General features: G+C 42.2%; 1 protein-coding gene across 3 annotated transcripts in view; it reads left to right on the plus strand.

Moving 5' to 3' along the window:
• Nucleotides 1-14,224, plus strand: part of GPATCH11 (G-patch domain containing 11) — a 71,080-nt gene extending 56,856 nt beyond the window's left edge. For all 3 annotated transcript variants that reach the window (XM_083176097.1, XM_083176099.1, XM_083176100.1), the window contains 4 exons: nucleotides 8,364-8,454; nucleotides 11,060-11,173; nucleotides 12,685-12,766; nucleotides 13,788-14,224. In XM_083176097.1, the coding sequence (XP_083032223.1) occupies nucleotides 8,364-8,454; nucleotides 11,060-11,173; nucleotides 12,685-12,766; nucleotides 13,788-13,843 (343 nt within the window). In that variant the 3' untranslated portion in view covers nucleotides 13,844-14,224. The remainder of the gene's footprint in view (nucleotides 1-8,363; nucleotides 8,455-11,059; nucleotides 11,174-12,684; nucleotides 12,767-13,787) is intronic.
• Nucleotides 14,225-18,571: the final 4,347 nt, after the last annotated feature.

Here is an 18,571-nt window from a genome sequence, read left to right on the forward strand (position 1 = left end):
GTTTAAGTAATAGAAAGCACATGAGGGAAGAGGGTCCTGCTTGTACATGCTGTACTTCTAAGTTTCAAGATGGAACTCAAGGGGGTGTATCCAATTAGCTGCACTAATTTTTTCTACCAATAAAACGCGCTATTATCACGATTTTAGCACAATAGTCATTACCAAGATATCCAATTATAGCCCTTTTCTTTTTGTGTGATAACAAGGGATAAGTTCATGGTATGATCTGTTATAGTAAAAAAGTGGGGCTCTAAATGTGCCCATATACGTTACAATTATTGTATACAATATCGCATCTCTTCACATCTCGGTTTTGCGATGAGATCTAGTAGAAAAAGTATGTGCTGCACAATTTGTACTACACACTGTTTGTACTATATCTCATCTCATGCGATATTGTTTACAATATTGTATACAATAATTGTAATGTGTATGGGCACCTTAAGTATTAGTTATTGAGGATTACGCTTTGCATGCCTGGGGCATACAAAGCGTAATCCCTGATTTCTTGACAGTGGTCACAGCTAATTGGATAGCCCTGGGGAGATAATTAGCCACAGTAAATCACTACAGCCTATTGTAAATGACTACAGGTATTTGAAACCAATCGTATTTTGCTTGATACCACTCAAAACTTTGCTGCCCAGAAACCCATATGATAGAATGAAATGATCTATTACCATTTACTGTACCCCTCTCTCTCATGATGCTGAGGCACGGGCTGTCTCTAATAAGAAGCTCGGCGTCTCAGAAATGACCTCCTAAAATATGCAGTGTCTATATTTAGACTGATGGAGCGACAATCTGAGCTCACACAAATACCAGTTGTGTGTGTCAGGGCCTGTGCAGGTCTGGTTTTGTATTAGGATCTGTATAGCAATAGATATAAAAGGTGCTTAACCCCTTCCCGACATTTGACGTATATATACGTCATGGCCGGGATGTACTTCCCGACACATGACGTATATATACGTCATGACTTTAAACTGTCACCGCGTCTAGGGACGCGGTGACAGAGGGACGATGTCTGCTGTCCCTGACAGCAGACATGTCCCAGCATGCCTCCCCCCCGTCGACGATCGCTGCGATTGGCTGTTCAATGTGAACAACCAATCGCAGCGTTTTCCTGTGTTACCGGCGAATCAGACGCGAATCTGACGCTCGGTAACACAGGGATCAATCACCGCCGGGTGTGAGGGGGCGTGAGGGGGTCACCGGTGATGACCACACCTCACCCCACCTGCCCCCAAGGCTGTGATTGGTCCGTCGGACCGACGGACCAATCACAGCCATGGCGCGTGATTTAAACTAACGGTGACTGCGCTGCAGACGCAATTCCGGTCTGGAATTGCGTGCAGAGCGGTCACCGACCAATCTGTCATGATATACATACCTGATCCTTGCCTGATACTTACCTGATCACCGCTGGTAGCGTGCTGCCAGCAGCTGGATGCTTCCTGGATCTTGTCACTTCCTGTGTGCTGCTGCTGCAGTGTCATAGAGTGACAGATAGGGCCTTATTTTGGTTCGTTCTTTCTGACAAAATCCTTCTTAGATGGGCAAAACCATGTGCACTGCAGGTGGGGCAGGTGTTACTTGTGCAGAGAGAATTAGATTTGGGTGGGGTTTTACTTCAAAGTGAGATCTATATTGCAGTGTAAAAATAAAGCAGTCAGTATTTTCCCTGCACAGAAACAAAATTACTCACCCAAATCTAATGCTCTCTGCACATGTTACATCTGCCCCCCTGCAGTACACATGGTTTTGTCCATCTAAGAAGGATTTTGTCAGAAAGAATGAACCAAAATAAGGCCCATAGTGACAGATAGTGACAGATAGTGACAGAGAGTGCTATATTTTGTGTCTGCTGCCCCCCCCCTTTTGTGCTGATCAGTATATCTGTGCTGATCAGCAACTTTTTGGGGGTGCAGGGTTTTTTTTTTTTATATATATATACCTGTCAGTTGCACCAAAGGTTGTGCTGCCTGTGCAACTGACTGCTGCCCCCCCTGCTGCCCCCCCTTTTGTGCTGATCAGTATAAATTAACTGATCAGCAACTTTTTGGGGGTGCACCCACCATTCATTCCACCAGAATCTGAGCTGCAAAATCCAAAAATCACTCCTTCCCTAAAGTCCTGCCATGCACCCAACTGGTATTTTTTGGTCACATATGAGGCATTGCCATACTCGGGAGAAATTGGGGCACAAATTTTGGGGTGCTTTTTCTCCTTCATACCTTGTGAAAATGAAAAATTTTGAGCCAGAACTGCATTTTTGTGTAAAAAATGTAATTTTTCATTTGCACAGCCCAGTTGTATCAAAATTGGTGAAACCCCTGGGGGTTTGAAATGTACACTATACCCCTAGTTGAATTCCCTGAGGGGTGTAGTTTGCAAAATGGGGTCACTTGTGGGGGGGTTCCACTGTATTGGTGCTTCGGGGGTCTTGCTAATGCGACATAGCACCCACCAACATTCCACCAGAATCTGTGCTGCAAACCCCAAATATCACTCCTTCCCTTCTGAGTCCTGCCATTTTTTGGTCACACATGAGGCATTGCCGTACTCGGGAGAAATTGGGGCACAGATTTTGGGGTGCTTTTTCTCCTTCATACCTTGTGAAAATGAAAAATTTTGAGCCAGAACTGCATTTTTGTGTAAAAAATTTAATTTTTCATTTGCACAGCCCAGTTGTATAAAAATTGGTGAAACCCCTGGGGGTTTGAAATGTACACTATACCCCTAGTTGAATTCCCTGAGGGGTGTAGTTTGCAAAATGGGGTCACTTGTGGGGGGGGTTCCACTGTATTGGTGCTTCGGGGGTCTTGCTAATGCGACATAGCACCCACCAACATTCCACCAGAATCTGAGCTGCAAAATCCAAAAATCACTCCTTCCCTTCTGATTCCTGCCATGCACCCAAATGGTATTTTTTGGTCACATGTGAGGCATTGCCGTACTCGGGAGAAATTGGGGCACAGATTTTGGGGTGCTTTGTCTCCTTCATTCCTTGTGAAAATGAAAAATTTGGAGCCAGAACTGCATTTTTGTGTAAAAAAATTAATTTTTCATTTTCACTGCCCAGTTGTACCACAATTGGTGAAACCCCTGGGGGTTTGAAATGTACACTATACCCCTAGATGAATTCCCTGAGGGGTGTAGTTTGCAAAATGGGGTCACTTGTGGGGGGGTTCCTAACTTTTAGCATCTTATGGTGCCTAGAAACCTACATGGTGCCTAAAAAATAATCTCATAAAAAGGAGGCTCCAAAATCAAGTAGGTGCTCCTTCTATTATGAAGCCTGTGGTTTGGTCAACGTGCACACTAGGGCCACATATAGGATATTTATGAAAACATAAGAATTGCGGGAATCAATTTTTAGTCACATTTCTCTAGTAAAATCTACTGTGTTCCTTAGAAAAATGTATTAAAATTGCAAATCTGCAAAAAAAATGAAATTTTGAAATTTCACCTACACTTTGTTTTAATTCCTGTGAAACACCTAAAGGGTTAACAAACTTCCAAAATGCTGTTTTGAATACTGTGAGGGGTGCAGTTTTTGAAATGGCATCATTTATGGGGGTGTCTCACATACAAGTCCCTCAAAGTCACATCAGAACTGAACTGGTCCCTAAAAAAATCAGTGTTTGAAATTTTCTTGAAAATTTGAGAATTTGCTATTCATATTTTAAGTCTCCTAGTGTCCAAAAAAATTAAAAGGAGGTTGAAATAATGATGGCAACATAAAGTAGACATATGGTCTTTGTTAGTTATTAACTATTTTGAGTGGTATGATTATTTGTCTCACAAGCAGAAAATTTAACATTTTGAAAATTGCTAAATTTTCCATTTTTTTACGACATTTTGGTATTTTTCACAAAAAAACACAGACTGTATCGACCCAAATTTACCACTAACTTGAAGTACAATGTGTCACGAGAAAACAATCTCAAAATCACTGGGATACGTAAAAGCAAAAAAAAGTTATCCCCACTTAAGTGATACATGTCAGATTTGAAAAAAAGGGCTCTGTCAGGAAGGCAAAAACAGGCTGCGGCGGGAAGGGGTTAATCTCCATTTAGCAGCACCTTCTGTCTATTATTAGTGTAATGTTCACTGAGAATATAGCCACATTTTGACCTGTTATGAGGTGTTTTAGCAATTGAATACTTAATGATCATGATATATGAATTAAATAACTGGCTAATAGTTGAGGTGACCAAAACAGCCATTACAGGAAATTTATGTTGAAAATAATTTTGCTCCTGTGCCTATTATGGAATTTTTATCGTCGACAGGGTAATGGACGTTGTCGGTGCTATTAAATATGAATTATAATTCCCTGCTTATGTGGTGAAAATTGCTGGGGCAAGAAGAAAAACAATGGATTTATACACCCTTTGAAAGGCACAAAATTGGCTATAAAAACTGTTTGACGTTTGACAGTAAATGTATGGTTTATTTACCGAAATGTCCCCGTGGTAAATTGTATGTGTATAATATGCCCAGACAATTCAAGGTGAGCAGTTATGAGCGCTAAGGTAGTAAAGACTCCGAAACACTGAACTTCACATCTCCCATAGCAACAATCTATTGAATTTCAGTGTGATATCCGTCAATGTCTCTCTCTGACATCGCGGAGAGGGGATAAAAGAGTATGCACATTACACTTGTAGAAAAAGTTAACATAATAGCAGAATAACTGAAGTGTTTTACTACATTACTCTGGCCTTTTAACCTTCCACCAAAGAAAATCAACAAGCCATTTTGTTGAAGCTACTTTTTGTCTTTTGAGGTATTCATTTACCAGATTGATCTTAAGTCTATCCATCATGTGACAAAGAAATGTAGCTGCACAAGGATAGATATTTGTTTATTCCTAAAGTGATTCTTTACTATAATGCTTAAAGCGATATGCAGTCTTTGTCCTGTAGAGCTAATGCTGGGTACATACTAAATGATGTGAATACGAGGACCTCATTAACGACAGGACCCGGCGAAGTGCCAGCGACCTCAAGTGTGTGTGTGTGTGTGTGTGTGTGTGTGTGTGTGTGTGTGTAGTGGTGGGTTGGGACGATATACTTCATCGTCCTGCATGTATAGATGACAGGATGGTGCAGACGGCACTCAAAAAAGGGATAAAATGGAGAGTGATAAACAGCCAGCCAATTAGCTCCTATCTGCCATGTTACAAGCTGGGTTTGAAAAATGACAGGTGGGAGCTGATTGGCTGGCTGTTTATCACTCCATTGTATCACTTTTTGAAGCTTGATACATTTGGCCCTTTTGTGAACACACTGGACGATATTTCGATTTTGGCGTTTTGGCACGTCAGGATTGGCAAAGTCATGTCTTCCAGTGTGTACCCAGTTTTAGACTACTTTTTATGTATCCAATATTAGCATAGGCAGCCGTAAATTTATACCTCCACCATTGCTTAACAAGACCGGAGGGCAGGTACAGGCTAGGTCTGTCAGCAGCCATATTGCTTAGCCCTGCGAGAACCCACTATGGCCTTTTGGTGTGGCTGAACGTGCTTGCAGCAGTAGCAGCATTATTGTGTCCCACACAGCCCTCCCTATGTTTTTATTGAGCAGCATTAGCATTTAATTATACATAACAATACATGTGCCTGTTAAACTCTTCAGCACAAGTATAGGCTGCTACTACAGAGCTGGCATTTAGCTTGCCTAGGAGTATTGTAAACCTAGGGGAGGCGGAGGTTTTGATCAACTGGATAGCTGCTCTGGCTTTCCACGATCAGCTAAGCTACGATCAGGCAGATCAGGGAGCAGACGGTGGGCATCGGTGGTCACACCAACAACCCCGCTACCCATGGTTCCTACATCAGACATAGCATCGCAATGAAAGGCTATGCTTCCACCCCGTGTGATGTCACAGGTCACGTGCTATCTCCACCACGTTATCGAGCATAGGCTTATCTCTGGGCTGGCCTGTGTGACTGATACCGACTCACATGTGTTATTCTGCATCACTACTGATCTGGATGTCATGTCCTACTGAGAGTACGAAGTTATGCAAGACAGAAATTATGTATTTTGTTGTAAAAATCCTTTCAAGCACAGAAGTGTTAATAGTTTATTTTTAGCAATGAACAAAATGCAAAGTGAATGAACAGAAGAGGAACCAAATCAAATCAATGTTTGGTGTGACCTTGGAATCAGCATGTGTTCTGGCTGTGTATTGCTCTCGAACCATCCACAAAGAAGGCAGTGCAGGGGCCATGGCTGCATGTTCATCGCTGATCAAAGTGCCTGGTCCCCGCACCGTTTCCTCTACCTAGGGGCATATCGCAGCCAGACCTGCTAATAGCTGATTATGACAGGACTTATTGCTGTAGAATATGTTCACACCATATAGATGTTAATTAATAAATAGTAAGTGCAGTGTTCAACACTATACTATTCTCTTTTCCTTTCTATTGTTTCCTAGAAAAGTAGTCCCTGTAGCATTTGAAGAACAATGATACAGAACAACCCATATACAGTTGGATGTATTTAGTGCATTTCCAAACCGCTTCTAGGGGTAGATGTATTATAGCGCCGCTATAACACTTCCTGCTTCACCTCATTACAGTGGCGAAGCAGAAAGGAACCTTGACAAGATGCATGGACTTCTCGTCCGCATGAGTGGGAGATTGAAATCACCCCCCCTTCAGCTAAGCCCCATTGTACGCACAATGCATCAGCACAACCGGCTGGCTGTACTGGGCACGTGCAGGATATCTACTGCATATCCTGGAGCGGACAGCTGCCACTGCAAGGGACATCGCTGTTCTTGCTGTGGAGGATAGACAACAAACAAAGGTATAAAGTGTAACGGGCGTTCAGAAATACTCCAATAAGTCCAATCACTTACACTATTTGGTGTAGGATATCAATACATTTTCAAGTCCTTTAGTCCCAGAATAGGTTATTTTGGTCTCTATTATCCAAATACAACGCTCATAGAAATTTATCTAGAACGAAAGATAGCCAGTAGTGCAAGACCTCTTAAACATTGGAAAAAGGTTTTATTTATACATTGCACTCACATGACATAATTAAAAACAAGCATATCATCACAATCTTGTGATTAAAAACAGGGTGTACACGACTGCACTCGGGATCTCACCACCCGCCTCCTGGGTAGCTGCCTCCTAGGGGTTGTCCGGATCCTCCAAAAGGAAGTGTAAACAGTGGGTTAGAGATGGCTTTTTCTCCTTAAAGTGCTTAGTGCGTGTCAATCATCCAATGAAATACTCCTTCTGCCGGGGATGTGTATGCTTAATACACAGAAGGCAGAAGGAGTATTTCATTGGATGATTGCCTCATTAATGAGGTGAAGCACGCCTCTATAATACATCTACCCCATTGCCTGCATTATCCGCATATTTCAGATAGCAGTGCCGATATAGACCCGGTCATTTACTGTATACCGGCCCATTCATACATACATAATGTGCACTGATACCGTATCCCCAGGTACATTCTATGATGGCTTTTAATGATATTCGAGGCTATCTAGCTGTTAGATTTGGATTTTTGTGTCACTGACCCCTCCAGTTGATAGTACATGCCTATAGCATATTGTGTCATAGCTCATATTCTGATTACTTAATTTTTTATTTAATTTGCACTATTGCAAGAAAGAAGATTGCCATTTGGATCTATACAGCAATAATTGATAGATGTGGGTTATTGTGTATTTCATTACATTTTGTAAAAGTATTCCATTTGCACTTAGGGGGTTATTGACTCCTTATCGTTGTTATGCAAATTTGCAGAGGTCAGAGTGAAAACCCGCCCTGTGCACATCTGCGAATGACTTGCGAAAACATCGCCAGCCAGCAGCAATCCATACCAAACTTACTCGCCATTAAATGATTTTTCCAGTCGGTGCGAGCATGAGTAACTCTGACCCTTCCACAACACGTCGCACGCTCTCTCAGAACACGCTTGGGCATGCCTGCCTTTTTCTTGCCACGTCCAGATAACCGCGGCTTACCACCCAAAAAATGGCAGCTTCCTATCACGGTGCAAGGGGATTGTGAAAAAAAGTAATCGCTGATGTTTATTTCTGTTTGGCCTCGTGCATTTGTACTGTGATCTGTTCCCATGCCCAGAATAACCCTTATAGGCCTACTACAAACACTGTCACACCTACAGTATGTCCCATGCTAACACCTGGCGTACATTCATGGGGATAATGCACCCAGTGCTAAGTGACTTCAAATATATCTATATGTTAGCACTGTAGACCGCCCCCCCAATTCCCTAATTGTCTTGGAAACCTACTGTATTTTGCTTCATATTTACTATGCTTCAGAATAAATACATATTTTGTCTTCTATCTTCATGTAGGTTAAGGCTGAGAAGTAAGAAAGAGGAACAGAAACTAGAAGGTGACCTTCGGAGAAGCCAGAGAGCATGCCTGCAGCTAGATGAGCAGAAGGTAAGCTAATGACTGCAGTAATGTCAATTGCTTTTCTCAAAATCCACATGACAGGAATGTGTACATGAATCTTCAGAGCTACATCACTTAACTTTAGCGCTGTTGTGGATGGCTCCAAGTTCCCAGATCATCTTTCTTTCCCAAAGACCGCAACAGTGCTCTGCCTTCAGTTGTTTGTAGTTGGCACCACAGCTACTAAGGTCACCAAATGTATGAAATAAATTATTATTACAATTATTTTTAATGCGTGGCTGACAACATTCTGTGTAAGGAACCTGATGGAGTTGTATTTTGGGAAAATAAAATATATTTCAACATTGAAATGCTTTTCGTTCATTGTTTTTTTTTCCGGGGGATTAAAGGAATATTCTAAACAGAGTATAAAGGGAATATTCATTTAGGGAGATAGTGGGGTGGTAATGTGTAGCTGTGCACAGTAGCGCTTAATTTAGAGTTTCCTGTATAAAAATATGCAATGATGGTGGATTAGGGCTATAAGGTGAGAGACAATTACTTGTGGTAAAATATTGCAGGTGAAAATTAGAGGCAGCCTTGGGCTTTAATGCCATTAACTTAATGTGTTGAGGGGCGTTAACTCACAGAATCTGAAAAGTTCATGGATGTGTGCGTAAACCCAGGGATTTTTTCCCCCTGATCCCTAATGACTGCCGCGTTCAGGGCTAATTGGATAGCTGGGGGGATCCATTGGTTTGCATTGTACTACATAGCTAATTGAATACCTCCACAAAGTGGGTGGAAAATGTTCTAGATCTGAGCAAATGTGCAGAATATATGGTGCACACTGGGTGTAGACAAACAAGAATTCTGTCTGTGGGATAATTACTAACCATGCCAGATAGATTAAGTTACCTGTGCAAAATTAAAGATATCCTGAAAACCTGAGCTGTTGAGGTATGCATGAAGACTGGAGTTGAATATGACATTTTATGATCCAGACACGTCTTTGATCCATGTTTTGGTTAACCTCTGTATAATAAATAGCTTTAATATTTTATATTGATATGTAGCATGCTTTTAGACTTAGGTGAAAATCAGGTCTTGGGTTTTCTAAAACTGATCAATGGGTTATTTATGTGGTAAGGAGGCTGTCCGCAGGCCAGTATATGGTGGACAAAACATTTGGGCAGTGTAAATTTGCTCTTGGCTTGAGAACATGAGACCGCATAGGGCAGTATAGGTAGGTATGTGAATGTAGTTGATGAAAACCGAAAAATGTTTGAAATTTGAAAAGTGTGATTGGTCCAATGTAAGCAATGGGTATGAATCTGTAGTACAATAAATACAAACGAGGTCCTTGTTTTAGTATGTCTGTGGGAGTTTTGCTCCATACAGCCCTCCACCATTAGGGGGTATAGCTCATTAAATAGTTTCCATATGGAAGAATGAGAATTTGTTTGGTTGGTGCTGTATCAAGGGAAACGTTGGGGTACAATGAAACCTATATTTCTAATGACAAGAAAGCAGTTGCTATATGGAGAGATAATACTGTAATTGTCTCTATGTGCTAAAAACACCAATAATAGTTATAGGTTTTCTATCCTGGATCTAGACAGTGCTCCAGGAAAGACTGACATAAAACAGCCTCATTGTATGATTCTTGCGTCCAATCGTTGATGTAGTATGGACAGCTTTGGGTGGATATGGCAGATTTGGGTCTCCAATGGAAAGACCTTTTCATCCACATTATGGCCTCTGCCCTGTCCCTTGTGCAATAGGTATCATGTCTCAGGATGACATTTCCTCCTTTTTCATCCACTGTAAATGATTTGTTTGGCCTTATTCTTTGTTATAGCCATCTGGACTTTGAGTATTTTAAGTTGAAAATGTTGTCTACTTACCTGTAGCTACAGGCTGTGAAGATAGTCCTAACACTAGTGTGTGTCAGGTATACTGCCCCATTGTTTTTACGGTACCAGCTACATGGATACTGGCCACCATTGTACATTCCATTCGCTAGTTTTGGTTAGCTTTGGTGGGAGGGGATGCAGTTAAAATCCCGGCGGTGGGGATCCCGGCGTTCAGAATCCCGACGCCGGAATCCCGAACGCCAAAATCCCGAACGCCAAAATCCCGACACTTTCTCCCTCCGTGGATGTCCACGACACCCCTGGAGGGAGAATAAATTAGCGTGCCGAGCGTAGCGAGGCACCGGGCCCGCTGCGTGGCGAGAGCAGCGAGCCCGCAAGGGGGGGCGATCCACGTGTCCCCCCCCTTGTCGGGATTTTGAACGCCGGGATCCTGGGCGCCGGGATTTCATACTGAATCCGGTGGGAGATGTAGACCTCCCTACAATGATATGAAGTAGGACCTTTTGGGCTGCAGACAATTTGCTTGCAACAGCTAATTACTCCAATCCCTGATTTGTTTTTATTAGACAAGACCTTGAGAGCACCATCCATATTCCAACAGTGCTGTAACAAATAGTTTTAGATTTGCAAATAATCCTATGATCAGTTTGGGGCTATGTATTCAAAATTATAATATAATAATAACTTCAGCTCTACTTCAGAATAAAAACCCCAATGCGAGTCCATAACCAGATATAATTGTTTTCTTAAAAAAAAATATATATTCTTTAATTCAGGCCATAAAATGTCCTCGGGAGGCTTGGTACTGGCCTGCAACGAATCCAAAGGAAGAGGATGTAGAAACAGAAGAGGAAGAGGATGAGGAAGAAGTCAAGGAAGAGGAAATAAGTGTAAGTTCTAACAAGAGATATCACAAATATCAGGTGTATCACAATCCTACAATACACTTAAATTACTATACAAGTTAATGATTATTTTAGTATACATATGGTGTATATTTTTGTCATAATTTATTCATATTTTGTACAAATGTGTCTACTATAAAGGCATTTTCCCTTCTACCATGGACAAATCAAGTCTGTCAGCATTATGTATACGGGATACAAATTAGTGTGAGAGGTCGATGAATGTTGTGCTATGAATTCTGGGTATGCTAGACTACCATCTTAGTCGTGGCATTTCCTGTTCCTATCATGGTACTAACATTCTTTGGAAATACAACTATTAGTTTGTTAGGAGAATGTGCATTGTTTCACATAAGTTTGTTAGGGCTACATAATGGGGTGTATTCAATGCGGCCGGTGAGGAGGTTAAATGGTGGGATCGTCGAAAACGAGCGATCCTCGCCATTTAACTCCCGCTCCTGCCACTCACTCTATTCAACACGCCGGGGAAATCCATGCTGTCAGAGGACAGGGAGGATCCCTCAAACAGCGAGGTCCGCAGCTAAGGCAGAGACCCTGCTGCATTTAAACACTAGACTTGCAGTTTTAGCAGCGCATACTTTGTTTCTCCCTCGCTCCAAAAGCCCTAAAGGCTTAAATCAGGCATGGCCAAACTGATGCCCTCCCACTGTTGTGAACCTACACATCCCAGCATGCCTTGCCACAGTTTTAGCATTTCCTAATAGCAAAACTGTGGAAAGCATGATCGGATTTGTAGTTTCACAACAGCTGGAGGGCCAGAATCAGAATCACTTTATTGGCCATGTATACTCTCGTATACTAGGAATTTTTTGTGGATACAGTGCAGCTTCAAGCATGGTACAAGTGGGATAACAGGACATACATACTTTGCATCAGTTGCGCATACAAATGACAATTCACATGTTATGATTTGCAAGGTTATACAGAGCAGTTAGGTGTTTAGATTAGCAGTATCTTAGAGTACATTGTTCAATAGCTGAATAGCTGTCGGGAAGACGCTTTTTGCAGTTCTTGACGACTTGGCAGGGATGGACCTAAAGCGTCTACCTGATGGGAGAATATAAAACAAGTTATGGCCAGGGTGGAGTTTGTCCGCCACAATCTTCCCAGCTCGTGAATTTGGCCATGCCTGGCTTAAATGAAAGTAGTGTAGCATTGGGTTCTAGTTTGTATGCATTCCATTGTATGTACTGTATGTCATTGTACAGCTTTGTAGTATTTGTCTGCACTAATTGTAATGTATCCCTTTCATGTACATTTTATTTAACTGATGTAACGAGCCAATTGGGAACTACTGTTTAATTAAATGATTTTGTATTGTTTTAAGTTTCACTTAAAGGTAATTTGCTTTATAGCGATTTGTTTGATCTTGTAATCATGTAGATGTGGGTTACGCAGTCACATTACTCCGTGGTACTATATAGATTGTTCTTTTGTGTCTTGTCATCTAATCCGTTACAATTTTCTCTATCTAGACCCTTGAGAAGTTACATATTCTGACTAGTTATTTAAGAGGGGAATATTTCTACTGCATCTGGTGTGGCACATCCTATCAAGGTAGTTATAATCCGCTTTCAGTTGGAAATCTGTTTTCTTCTCTAACGATGGAATGTTTTTAGAATCAATGTAAAGAGGTGGCTTTTACTAAAGCACACAAGACAACATATCAAACAATATGCATGATAACAAGCAGTCATAACAACATTAACGTGTTTAACGTCCAGTGTGAGCGCACTGTATCATTAATGATGTGCACTCCCGCAGGTCGTTAGCGTCATTCTGTCAACGACAGCAGATGTGGCTACTGACGATATCTTTTGTGAAATGGCTCAGCATTGTATGCCTTATATCGTTTGTCCTGTAGTTCAGTGGAAATCGTTGAGGACATTGCATGGTCTGTGCCATCTAGCGTGTTCCCAGCCTTACCTGTGAAGTATTGCTGTTGTTGAGGTCTCCTTACAATCTGTGGACTATTAAACCTATAGAATCACATTGATGAGATGCATGATCCATTTTGCTAACAGAAACAAAAAAACTCATTAATAGGTAATATTCACTGTAGTATCAGCAGCAGTATTCATAAGAAGCCACAATTCTAGTCCTATGGATTCTTTGCTTGATATGGTGTACATAATAACAAATAAACACAATAGCTACATATATGAGTGCAGGTATACAAAAGTTGTAAGAGTACACACAAAGTACCAGTTCATTTAAACAGAAAATGGTAACACAAACTAGAAAGTCAAGAGCAACATCATAGCCAGGTATAATGGAGTTAAATAGAGTGTTGACATTAGAGAATTGAGGGAATGATAAAACCATGGCAATGCATGCTGGGATGTGTAGTTTCACAGCAGCTGGCGGGCTATATAGACAAACTATAGGCCTGCAAGGACTATATAGCCAAATTGACCTGCAAGTTCAGTAGACATCAATCATCATTAGCGATGCATGGGTCTCCTGAAAAATAGAAGTTGTAATGTCAAAAGTGTTTGGTTAATAATGATATTGATGCAATAATTCTTACATAATATAATATGTACTATTCATTGTTATTTGTATGTGTTTTATGCAGATGAGGATGACATGTGCTCAAACTGTCCAGGAGACACATCAGAAGACCATGACTGAGAGTCGTTGGCACTAATGGGCAATGAATGGAAAGTTAATGGACAAATACCTGTAGGAGAAGATTCTTTGCATTAATAAATGGAAAGGCCATTAGTGCATTGCCTTGCACTCACCACTTGATCTGGCTTTACTCTAGATTTGTTTAACGGACATTATTAACAGCATTTTTTATATTAAGTTAAGAAAGTTGGGACAACTGAGATAAAACTGGACTTTAAAAATTATATTTATACAGTTATATGTTTGTATGACTATTTTTCTGCGTTATTCTTTTGGATTAGTAAACAGCATAGTTTACAACACATTCTCCTCCATGTTCATATGCAAAATAAACTGCCATTTAATGGGCACCGGCACTCTTAAATAAACATTAAATACTGTCATTGTATTATCTTTTTTTTTTTAAATGCAACTGTTGCTTGAGTTCTTGATGAAAAACAAACAAAATACCCCGTACAGCGGTCACTACTGGGAAGGATGTGACTTTTTACTGATTTTATTTCTAGTTCCTAGCTTCCTTGGAAACTCCTCATTTTTGTGTGTATGGAAATGCAGTATTTATCATCCTGGGAGAACTTCAGGTTTCATCGATTACCCTGAAAATGTCCATGTTTTTCATTATTGACTGTTTATTAGGGATGCAGGCGGATAAAAGACTAACAGCAGCATCCCGATGGCCAGGATCCTGACCAAGTTTAGGCACATATGCCTAACTTGTCTTCTGACTAGTGTTGGGATTCCGACTGTCCGCATCCTAACTGCCGATATGCTAAATGGGTCCCCTTTATACAGTTATTTTTCTTTTTTTGTGCCTCTTAAAAGCAATTCTTATTGTTTATTAACATGGCACCACTATATTATGAAGTGTTGTACAGAGAGTAGTGTTCACCCACATCCGTCCCTGTCCTAATATCCAAAACTGTTAGGATGCAAGAATTGTATTTAATACAGCCTAGCTAAAATACAACAATAAATCATATTAGTGTAAGAAAAGCAATGTACACAGTGCCCATTACTTGGATACCGGCTTTAACAGCCCAGCTGGAACAATAACTTGCTATAAAACAAGGCAATCCTATACCGGACAATACAGGTGATCATGACGACAGGATTCTACCGCTGTCTCCTATAAGGCTGTACAGGTCATTGGGGTTAGAGGTATGAACCAGCATTAAGTGCAGAAATGGGGGGGGGGGAATTACCTTTTTCCCCAATATATTACTAGTGCACCTAACGTGCGCTAGTGACAGCCCCCCGAGTTATCCTCAGCAGGGCTGTTCCCTGCAATATCCCCCAGTGATTAGTGGCTGGGGTGATGTATTAACAGCCGTCTTTCGCCAGCTCAGGGCTAGCTTTGTCCTATGCCCCAATAGCGAGATCTCGCGCATGCGCAGTGAGCCAGCCGGGCAGGAGGGAGACATCCCCGGATGGGGGGGGGCGGGGGGGGGTTTGTGCTCCCCCGCTTCAGTGGGCGAGATTTTAATACATCTTGTCGGTCTCACCTCATGCTTTGCCTCGTTAATGAGGCGAAGCCGGGAAGTATTATAGCAGCGTGCTAAGCACCGCTATAATACATCTACCCTATTATGCCTAATAGGACAATTAAACAAGTGTTGCAGTCCATGAATTGGTTACACATAATATGAATGATATTAGTCAGCAGACTGCAGTGGGTAACAAGTGTTCCTACCAGCTTTTTTCTCACATGCGTCCTTGCTCGTAGTCTTTTCCATCACATTTCCACCTAACCGCAATGAAGAAGACACCAGGAAGCTCTTGATTCCAACAGCGCTGCTGGAATTTCACCGACTGCAACCTCTTATTGTCTTGTGATGCTGCAACACATTGATCGAGATCCCTGCATGCTGTATCCGGGCTCGGGGGGGCTCTGCAGTGACTTCATGAGAGAGGTAAAGGAGGGGGGCCAGTCACCAGCTGTGTGTTGGGGTTGAGCAGTGTGCCCCCACCTCTGGATCCCCAACTGGTTGGCCCATCTCCCCTCCCTTCTCCTGATCCCATATCACCACCAAGTTTGCTCGGCTCCCGTCCCACCACCGCATCCCCGCCAGGTAGCCAGCCACCCTCCATCCGCAGCTGGCTATAAAAGTATAGGTTTAGCTTTTCTGTGTGTGATTTTATAGTAGGTTTCTTTCCTAATGTATTTTTTCTGTATTTGTATAGTGTCATATATTATGGTAGAGTGACATGTTATAATAACACCCACCCTCACAGCCTAAACATTGAGTTTTTTTTTAAACAGGTTTATGCACAAATTGTTGCCCCGCCCACATTGTAGCTCCACCCAAAATATCAAAAGTGAGGGTGCCAAAGTCTGTGTTTGTTTACCAAACAAGTTAGGCTTGGGCTGTCCCTGCTGACAGCTGTTCTCTAACAAAACAACTTGCCGGCCTGCTTTTCTATGCCCTCTGCCCACCAGCTTTTCTCTCACATACCCCATCCAAGATTTTTTTTTTAAAGGGTAACATTTTTATTTGAGAAAATATGAAATGACAAATTACATGGATGGGGTATGTGAGAGAAAAGCTGGTGGGCAGAGGGCATAGAAAAGTTGTTTTGCCGTGCATATAATACATTATAATATGAAATCTATCACGACTTGCAGAAGAGGGTACAAAGCATGTATCCATAAACTAGCATTACACCCAAATTTAGCACAAGTCTTGGCAGAACTGAATTCATTATAGTGCATGGGTTTTAGCAGAGATTGATGGATGGGTTCTTGAATGTTCTGAACATAAACGTGTGATGACCTGGTATACAATGCCCACTGCTCCTAAAACTCCTAGGTAGAGGAACCTCTCTCTGATTTGTGGGCCAGCCTGTTACATAGCTTGCAGGTCATGTGTGCACCTCTAAATAGTCTTCCTCCAAGTTGGTTGGAATCCCTGCACAGGAGTTGGCACTGTCAAAAGGGGAACCAGAGTCAGCGTGGCAACGCCATGCTATGTGGGGCTAAATGAGGTGGAAGAGGAAATGTGGGTTTTTTTTGTGTTATCCTAGCCAGTAGGGCTGATTCAAGTATGCTGGATAAATGAAGTAGGCCTGATAGACCAGGACAGGGCCAGGCCAGAAGAATTCTCAGTTTTAAAAGAAACCAAATGGCAAATTGAACTGGGGAAGCTAAAGGGAATGCCTGATTTCCAAAACGAAGGAATCGGTGCACTTAGATCAGGGTTGCCTACTTTTGCATTGTTCCTTGAGGCAGGGGGGCGGGGCCCCCTGGCATAACCCCCATGGCAAAGCCCTGCCGGGCGGCCCCCCTTGCATAACCCCCGCAGCAAAGCCCTGCCATTAAATCCCAGAAACTGGTGTTTTTTCCACATTTTAGTTTTTTTTTTGTAAATCCTGCCTTGTACTGTATGCCCCAGTGTCTCCCTAAATATAAAATAGTACAAAAATAACATAATTTTGTGTGGAAAGTAGAAATTAACTTCTAATACCATCTGACCAGCTGGTGGGTGTCTGGTGATCATCATGCTGTCATGATGATGGGCCTATTTAATGTGAAGGCCTGGAGCTGCACCTCCATCCACCCCATTGTTAATCTGGCCCTGCACTCGGAATGCTTTTAGGGTACCAGGATGAATGGATCTGACTACTCTGCTTTACTTGGCCTTCAAAAATGAGGCGTGGCTAGTGGACATCCACAAAGCCACACGCACATGACATGACCTGGCCCACCATGATGATCGATGGCCATCCCAAGAGGGTGTGGCTAAATAGTAGTGATGGGCATCGCCTGTGGAAAGTTCTCTGTGGGGGGACACTGGCTGGAAGTGGCTCATCCGCAGAGGGGAGAAAGTGATGGTGTGTAGACAGGGGGTGGTATGCAGATGGGGTTTTATGCAGGCAGGGAGTGGTATGCATGATGGGGGGTGATATGCAGGCAGGGGGTGGTATGCATGCTGGGGGGTGACATGCAGGCTGGGGGTGGTATGCACCTCCTGCATTTGCATTGCAATGGATCATGCTAAGTTGTTGCTTTCTTACCTTATTTGCAGCTAATGACATTTTACCCTTGTATATAAGCACCAGGAGAAATAGTGGACTATTCTACTATTTTTTGTGTGCCATTATAATATTATTATTACTACCAGTTATTTATATACAGTAGCGCACACATATTCCACAGTGCTTTACAGAGAGTGGGGCAGATGTACTATTACACCCATAACATTTTAAAAATAATGGTTCCTCCTTCTCCTGCATAATGAGGAGAAGCGGGCACCCGTTACAGCCTGATGTATTAACCCCCCCCCCCTTGTGCTAATAAGGATAACCATTATGTCCTGTGTCCACTGCTCTCTTTATCGGCACCCCCAGCAGCACTGCGCATGCGCCATATAAAAAAAATCTCCCTCCCAGCCGGCTCTTTGGGCATGCACGAGATCTCGCTATTATCCCGGTTTAACGCCTAGGTGGCTGTTAATACATCGCCCCAGCCGCTAATTGCTGGGGGGATTGCAGGGGACAGCCCCTCCGAGCATTACTCATGGGCTGTCCCTAGCGCACGTTAGGTGCGCTGTTAATACATTTAAAAAAAATGGTTAATTATATTTCTACATAGAAATTGAATAACTTTAGCTTGTTGTTTTCCTCAGGGCTTGAATGTTGATTGTTGGCTGGGCCCTGTTAGGTCTTAATCTTAGTGACCTCCTTTACCTAGCGATCCGGTCGTATGGCTCTGAGGAGCCAGGGAAAGCATGT

The sequence above is a fragment of the Crinia signifera genome, chromosome 3 (genome assembly GCF_055691185.1).
Source record: "Crinia signifera chromosome 3, ASM5569118v1, whole genome shotgun sequence".
Lineage (NCBI taxonomy): Eukaryota > Metazoa > Chordata > Amphibia > Anura > Myobatrachidae > Crinia > Crinia signifera.